The sequence below is a fragment of the Aquarana catesbeiana genome, linkage group LG13 (assembly GCF_042186555.1).
Source record: "Aquarana catesbeiana isolate 2022-GZ linkage group LG13, ASM4218655v1, whole genome shotgun sequence".
NCBI lineage: Eukaryota > Metazoa > Chordata > Amphibia > Anura > Ranidae > Aquarana > Aquarana catesbeiana.
Genome location: NC_133336.1, coordinates 190,384,279 through 190,392,757, shown reverse-complemented (window position 1 = coordinate 190,392,757; position 8,479 = coordinate 190,384,279). Strand labels below are relative to the sequence as shown.

The 8,479-nt window shown below is 42.9% G+C and overlaps 1 protein-coding gene across 1 annotated transcript; it reads left to right on the top strand.

Annotated features, from left to right (window-relative positions):
- The first annotated feature begins 2,840 nt into the window (after positions 1-2,840).
- LOC141116802 (Fc receptor-like protein 2) lies at positions 2,841-7,519 on the top strand. Its single transcript, XM_073609237.1, has 3 exons — positions 2,841-3,062; positions 3,234-3,512; positions 7,169-7,519. The coding sequence occupies exons 1-3, from the start codon at positions 2,843-2,845 to the stop codon at positions 7,294-7,296; spliced, it is 627 nt and encodes a 208-aa protein (XP_073465338.1). The 5' UTR covers positions 2,841-2,842; the 3' UTR covers positions 7,297-7,519.
- The last annotated feature ends 960 nt before the right edge of the window (positions 7,520-8,479 follow it).

Below are 8,479 nucleotides of genomic sequence, written 5' to 3'. Positions count from 1 at the left end.
ATTTGTAAATCAAACAGAGTATAATGGGTAATGTCTGAAAAAAAAACCTCCAAAAGATTTGGACCCCCTTAATATAGTATAAAAAGGAGTGTATGACTGTTCTCAACTGTGCTTTTGAAATACCAGGAGCTGAAATGGCAAACTTCACCTACAGTGCTATCTGCTGAGGACATCTGGAGTTGCTACAACTTTACTGATCAAAGAGACTTTAGTCCTCCAAGCAGTGGCAGCCCGTCCATTAGGGGCACCTGGGCGCCATCCCCTCTGTCACGCCACCCCCAGAATGGATAGATTCATGTATTGCATGAATCTATCCATGGCCGCTGTAGCCACCCCCTATTTAGGCATCCGGCCCCTTTTAGGAAGCCAGGTGCCTGAATTAAGGCGGCAGGGTTTTTTTTTTTTAAGCACCTGATTAGAGCCATAGGCTGTAATAGGCTTCAAAAAATGTGAACTCAGAGCGCAAAGCATTGCGCTCGGAGTCCACCCAGGTGTGTTAAAAAAGCGAATGAATGTTCACTTTTCTAACACTGAACCGCCTCTCAGCCAATCAGGAGACGTGGGTCTAATACCCCTCACCTGATTGGCTGCAGGCACAGGCGCTCCGATTGGATGCCTAGCAGGAGCCAGGAAGGAAGACAAGACAAATGGAGGACACAGGAGCCGCCGCCTGACCCACTGCTGAACCCACCATCCCACAGCTCGCCACCGTCACCCACTGCCTGATCCCCCACCAAGATGGGGTAAGTGCTGGGCAGTCAGCGAGCAGGCGGGCGGGTGGGCTTGGGGGGAGGGTCACAGTGGCTGCATTTAATGGGCACAGTGGCGGCATTTGACGGGCACAGTGGCAGCATTTGATGGGCACAGTGGCTGCATTTGTCGCTCAGTGGCTGCATTTGATGGGCGCAGTGGTGGCATTTGATGGGCACAGTGGCGGCATTTGACGGGCACAGTGGTTGCATTTAACAGGCACAGTGGCGACATTTAGTGAACACAGTGGCGGCATTTGATGGGCATAGTGGCGGCATTTAATGGACACAATGGCAGCATTTGATGGGCACAGTGGCTGCAACTGATGGGCACAGTGGCTGCATTTGATGGGCACAGTGGCTGTAATTGATGTTTTTTTTCAGTATTTTTCAGAAAGTTTGCTTGCACCCCCCAAAAAAATTTTGAGCACCAGCCGCCACTGCCTCCAAGCAATGTCATTCATAATATGAAGAGGCTTTAGTCCTCCAAGTGATGCCATCACTAATGACGCCTGCATTTATACGTACATGAACTTTAATGGCATTCCAGTCTTAGTCCATAGGGTTCAATATTGAGTTGGCCCACCCTTTGCAGCTATAACAGCTTCAACTCTTCTGGGAAGGCTGTCCACAAGATTTAGGAGTGTGTCTATGGGAATGTTTGACCATTCTTACAGAAGCGCATTTGTGAGGTCAGGCACTGATGTGTGATCTGGTTGAGGTCATGACATACCAGTCAAGTTCCTCCACCCCAAACTCGCTCATCCATGTCTTTATGGACCTTGCTTTGAGCACTGGTGCGAAGTCATGTTGGAACAGAAAGGGGCCATCCCCAAACTGTTTCCACAAGGTTGGGAACATGTAATTGTCCAAAATGTCATGGTGTGCTGATGCCTTAAGAGTTTCCTTCACTGGAACTAAGGGCCAAGCCTAACCCCTGAAAAACAACCCCACACCATAATACCCCCACCAATAAATGATTTGGACCAGTGCACAAGCAAGGTCCATAAAGACATGGATGAGCGAGTTTGGGGTGGAGGAACTTGACTGGCTAGCACAGGGTGAGCCAACTCAATAATGATCCCTACGAACCAAGACTGGGAATGCCATTAAAGTTTATGTGCATGTAAAGCCAGGTGTCCCAGTACTGTTGGTAGTATAGTGTATAATAGAATTTTCGGTTCCATGTTCAAATATTTTTTCCTGGAAATGCTCTTTACCTTCTTTAGCTTCTAAAGCAAGTTATCTAATATTTACCTTTTTTCCAGATGGGGTCATCTTGCAGGCTGCTACCTCTCTTTATGAAGGGGAAATACTACATCTCAGATGTCGCAGTCTCCCTGGCTATGGTTATGTTGTTAAAAGAATAACATTTTACAAGGACAAAAAGGTCATACAAACATCAGACAAAAACTCTGATTTCTACCTAAGTAGAGTGACTGTGGATGCAACGGGTACATATAAATGTGAAAAAAATATTTTTTTTTCCTATGATCGAACACATTCTGATGAAAATGTTATTGTTGTTAAAGGTAAATCTTTTCAAGCGTCAGAAATTCAGTTTTCAGAAATTAAATAATATTATTAGGTGGTGTTTATTCAATTTTTGCGGTGTGTGTTTTCTTCTAGAACTTTTCTCTCCTCCAAAATTAAGAATACCGCCATATCCAGTATTAGAAGGTGATCATGTGACTCTGACTTGTGATACAAGCATTGGTCCGCTCATGCCGAGGACAGAACTGCACTTTGCTTTCTACAAAGATGGAAGAAATGTTCAGAAATCCAGTTTATCTAATCAATATGGCGTCCAGTCCCTTAAATTGGAGGATTCAGGGAAATATTCATGTGAAGCGAGAACCTTGAATTACAATGTAGCAAAGAAGAGTGAAGAAATATATCTTCTGACTCAGAGTGAGTTACCAAAACATTCAGCCTGGTTACAAGAGACATTCTTGGCACAATGTTTATATGGGTTGTATGTTTATTGGGTGACCTCAGTGCAGATTGTTTTATATCATGTTTTATCATTTTTAGGGCTTTTTTCAACTCCACAAATAAACATTACTTCCTTTCCAGTCATAGAAGGTGACAACATGACCCTGATATGTAACTCAATCATTAGTCTACTTAAACACATGACAGAACCGCAGTTTGCTTTCTACAGAGATGACCACATTGTGCAAAACTTCAGCAAATCTGATCAATATGGAGTCCAGTCCGCTCTGGGGGACTCTGGGAATTATTCTTGTGAGGTCAAAATATCAACCAACAAAGTAAAGAAGAGGAGTGACGTTCTGAGTGTTCTTGTACTCGGTATGTACTCCACAATTCATAATGATTTATAGGACCTATATGAGTGGCTAATTGCATATGTAACATTCAGCCTGGTTACAAGAGACATTCTTGGCACAATGTTTATATGGGTTGTATGTTTATTGGGTGACCTCAGTGCAGATTGTTTTATATGATGTTTTATCATTTTAGGGCTTTTACCCACTCCACAATTAAACATCACTTCCTCTCCGGTCATAGAAGGTGACAACTTGACCCTGATATGTATCTCAGGTGTTAGTCCACTTAAACAAATGACAGAACTACAGTTTGCTTTCTGCAGAGATGACCAGATTGTCCAAAACTTCAGCAAATCTTATCAATATGGAGTCCAGTCCGCTCTGGGGGATTCTGGGAATTATTACTGCGAAGTGAAAGCTCCAACCAGTAAGCTAAAGAAGAGAAGTGACATGGTAACTATAGCTGTACAAAGTGAGTATAATGATAGCCAAGAAGCATTACAAGACTTACGTTAGTTATTAATAATATTAACCAATTGCCGACCACGCTATAGCCAAATGACAGCTACAGCACGGTCGGCCAGTTTTGAGAGGGTGTCATATAATCTTAGGACAAGGCTGATCACAGATCAGGGTAAAGGGCCAGTCACAGCGGCCCTTTACCACATGATCAGCTGTGTCTAGTTACAGCTGATCATGATGTAAACACAAGGCGGTTATTGGCATTCCTTTCCTCACGCTAACAGCATGAGGAGAGGGGAGCCGGTAACCAGCTTGTGTGAAAAGGACATCTACACTGATAATAAGGGCACCGATTATCAGTGTCCTGATTATCAGTGCAGCCCCAACTGTGCCCATCAACGCTGCCTACCAGTGGCCACCAGTGCAGCCAATCAGTGCCCACCAGGGCTGCCAATCAGTGCCCATCACTTGCTGCCAATCAGTGCCCATCAGAGCCTCCTCATAAATGTCACCTATTAGTGCTGCCTATCAGTGCCCATCAGTGCCGCCTACCATTGCTCATCAGTGCCGCCTATCAGTGCCACTTATCAGTGCCCTTCAGTACCAAAGATCAGTGCCTATCAGTCCCGCCTACCAGTGCCCATCAGTGCCACCTATCAGAGCAGCCTCATCTGTGTCTCCTCATCAGTGCCCACAGTGCTGCCTTATCAGTGCCGCCTATCAGTGCAGCCTCATCTGTGCCTCCTCATCAGTGCCCACAAGTGCTGCCTCATCAGTGCCCATCAATACAGCCTATCAGTGCCCATCAGTGCCACCTCATCTGTGCCCATCAATGCAGCCTATTAGTGTCCATCAGTGCAGCCACATCAGCGCACATCATTGAAGGAGAAAAAATACCTGTTTGCAAAAATGTAAAAAAAAAAAAAAAATTTGGGGGACTTTTTTCGTTTATGTAGCAAAAAATAAAAAACCCAGTGGTGATTAAATACCACCAAAAGAAAGCTCTATTTGTTCGAAAAAAGTGATAATCATTTAATATAGGTACAGTGTAGCATGACCGTGCAATTGTCATTCAAAGTGTGACAGCGCTGAAAGCTGAAATTTGGCCTGGTCAGGAAGGGGGTAAAAGTGTCTATTACGCAAGCGGTTAAAATGATTGTAAGCCTTAAGGTTTTTTATGTGCCTGGAATCCCCCCTTATTCAGTACTTACCCAAGCCCCATCACGATCCAGTGCTGTGCATGAGAGCAGCGGCTCTCCAAGCTCTGTCCCTCCTCGTAGGGTAGACCAATAGCAGTGGGAGCCATTTGCCATGAAACAATCTCAATAAAACTTTCCAAAGGAAAAGTTTAGTATCCTTGTGGACAGTAAATTCATCCATCAGGCTTGTGGATAAAATGACAATGCTTTTTGTAAAAGTTGCAATGTCTCTCCTGTAATGGGAACATTGATAGATTTATCACCTTCATGTCCTCTTCCTGATTTGTAACTATTTCAGGGATACCTACTTCTTCTGGATTTGTGTCCTGGCTCTTCTATCTCCACCACTCCCCTCAACCTCTCCCAACCCCCTCTTCTTTGTACCTTTTTCTTCTTTACCACCTTTTCTTGCTGAGGTTCCCTCTCTGTCCCTCCTGACATCCCCTCCTCTAACAAACTAACCGAACAGGTGGGACCTCAATGTCAGTATCACTAGACGTCCTCTCTCCCCTTGAATGAGGATGGGATCTATCATTTCTCCACCTTGAATAGCTCAGAGTCCTACCCATCCTAACCATTGGGTCTAATATTTTCCCAGTCTAAATCCTACCAAAATTTAGATTGTTTCGTAATCTTTACATTTTTAATCTCTCGTTTAGTTAATCAATTTTATCTGTCAAACACCTCACTTCCTTTAAAGGGCTCAAGTCCCCGTATACTCTCCTCAATTTTCAATTGAATTTGCTCCTTCCCTACAGTAATCCCCAAAAGATCAATCTCATGGAAAATACACAATGCTTTCCATTTAAGCAGGAATTGGTCATTATGAAGCTCGGGCCGGCACTGCTCTGTCCCTCAAACCCCTTGGGACTATCCTATTTTCTATACAGCATTCAAGGGAGGATATATCTCATTTCCTATTAAGATGTTTTATTAACAGTTTCTTATGCTCCTTAAAATGTTTCTGGAGCTCTTTTTCACGACTCTCAGTTCGGGGAGCGTCCTTCCATAAAGCTTCCCTAATCTTCACGTCTATCTCGTCTCCAAAAACATATGCCATTCCTCAGACCAAGAAAAGTGCCCCACTGGTCTCAGCACTAGTGGACCCAGCCCAAGACATGGTGGGCCACATACAGAAAGTCCACAGGCCACATACAGCCAATGGACTGTGTGTTGGGCACCAGGGATGTAAACAGTATTGTTTATACAAAAAAGGAGAAGAGGGTTGCCCTCCTCAGCATCATTCATATGACTCACTAAGATATGTAACCTACTGTATGATTCTGCTCTATGATGACCTAATTCTAAAACAGATATACACCAATATTTGGCGTGTCTGCTCCTTCATAGGCCATAACCCAAAAGTTGTTGTTGTTCAGTCGTTTTGTCATGTCCGACTCTTTGTGACCTCATGGACTATAGCGGGCCAGGCTTTTCTGTCCTCCACTGCCTCCTGAAGGTTACTTATTTTCATGTTCATTGTTTCGATTATGCTATCTATCCATCTTGTTTTCTGTCGTCCTCTTCTACTTTTTCCTTCCATGTTTCCCAGCATCAGGGTCTTTTCCAATGAGTCTTCCATTTGCATTAGGTGGTCAAACTATTTGAGTTTCAGCTTCGGGATCTGCCCTTCCTGTGAATATTCAGGGTTAATATCCTTCAGGATTGACTAGCTTGATCTTCTTGCCATCCAAAGGACTTTCAAGAGTCTTCTCCAACACCATAGTTCAAAAGCATCAATTCTTCGGCTTTCAGCCTTCCTTATGGTCCAACTTTCACAGCCATAGGTTACTACTGGGAATTCCATAGCTTTGACTATACGGCACATTGTTGGTAGGGTGATATCTCTGCTTTTTATAATGTTGTCTAGGTTTGCTATTGCTTTCCTCTCAAAAAGCAAGCGTCTCTTAATTTTTATGGCTATAGTCACCTTCTGCCGTGATCTTGGAGCCTAGGAACATATAATTTGTCACTGTCTCCAACCCAAATGTATACCACAGCAAAATCATGAAGAGCCATTGTCTGTGGCCTTCAGATACAGTTTTGTTGTGAATTTTTTTTTCTGACCATTTTTCTGTGGTCATGGCATAGTCTCTGCCCAATGTGTTTTTTGTTTTTTTTTGCTATTCCACACAAAGTGATGTATGATGTCAGACTGTAACGATTCTTACATTTACTTATTTACTGATAATTGTACAGTGCCGTGAAAAAATATTTGCCCCCTTACTGATTTTTTATTTTTTTGCATATTTGTCACACTTAAATGATTAAAGTGACAGGCAGGTTTGGACAGTTTTTTCCCTTAATAAATGAAATCATTTAACAACTGCATTTTGTATTTACTCGGGTTATCGTTGTGTAATTTGTAATATGTGTTTAATGAAGAATCAAGTGTGACAAATAAAAAATCAGTACTAATACTTTTTCACAGCACTGTATATGTGATATTTTTCTTTAATGTTTCCAGAAAGATCATCTATCAAAAAACAAGAGCAAGATGACTATACTCTGCAAAATATTATCCGACTGGTGCTATCTGGACTCATAATAATTGCAATTGCCGTAATCCTATACGATAATGTCAAGAAGAACTGAACTTATTTTACAGAAAGGAGATATAATTGATTGTCATAATGCTGGATATATGGAACATTGATATCTACTAGCATCAGGGCAGCATTTAGACATTTTTGGGCCCCTTACACGGCTTTAGACCTTTAGATACACCTGTATATATGTCAGCTCCTCCATACGCACACACACCTGTATATATGTGAGCGCTCCCCCTCACACACACCTGTATATATGTTAGCGCCCCCCCTCACACACACCTATATAAACAGTATCTCACAAAAGTGAGTACACCCCTCACATTTTTGTAAATATTTAATTATATCTTTTCATGTGACAACACTGAAGAAATTACACTTTGCTACAATGTAAAGTAGTAAGTGTACAGCTTGTATAACAGTGTAAATTTGCTGTCCCCTCAAAATAACTCAACACACAGCCATTAATGTCTAAACCGCTGGAAACAAATGTGAGTACACTCCTAAGTGAAAATGTCCAAATTGGGCCCGATTAGCCATTTTCCCTCCCCGGTGTCATGTGACTCGTTAGTGTTACAAGGTCTCAGGTGTGAATGGGGAGCAGGTGTGTTAAATTTGTGTGTTAAATTTGGTGTTATCGTACTCACTTTCTCATACTGGTCACTGGAAGTTCAACATGGCACCTCATACCTCAACTCTCTGAGGATCTGAAAAAAATAATTATTGCTCTACATAAAGATGGCCTAGGCTATAAGAAGATTGCCAAGACCCTGAAACTGAGTTGCAGCACAGTGGCCAAGACCTTACAGCGGTTTAACAGAACAGGTTCCACTCAGAACAGGCCTCGCCATGGTAGACCAAAGAAGTTGAGTGCACATGCTCAGCGTCATATCCAGAGCTTGTCTTTGGGAAATTAATGTATGAGTGCTGACAGCATTGCTACAGAGGTTGAAGGGGTGGGGGGTCAACCTGTCAGTGCTCAGATCATATGCCTCACACTGCATAAAACTGGTCTGGATGGTTGTCATCCCAGAAGATAGCCTCTTCTAAAGATGATGCACAAGAAAGCCCGCAACAGTTTGCTGAAGACAAGCAGACTAAGGACATGGATTACTGGAACTATGTCCTGTGGTCTGATGAGACCAAGATAAACTTATTTTGGTTCAGATGGTGTCAAGCATGTGTGGCGGCAACCAGTTGAGGAGTGCAAGGACAAGTGTGTCTTTCCT

What these genes read in the sequence shown, in the direction of transcription:
- LOC141116802 (XM_073609237.1), top strand. Translation starts at nt 2,843, where the DNA reads ATGACCCTGATATGTAACTCAATCATTAGTCTACTTAAACACATGACA. An exon ending in TCTGAGTGTTCTTGTACTCG is followed by an intron (nt 3,063 to 3,233) that starts GTATGTACTCCA and finishes TTATCATTTTAG; the next exon opens with GGCTTTTACCCACTCCACAA. An exon ending in GGTAACTATAGCTGTACAAA is followed by an intron (nt 3,513 to 7,168) that starts GTGAGTATAATG and finishes TAATGTTTCCAG; the next exon opens with AAAGATCATCTATCAAAAAA.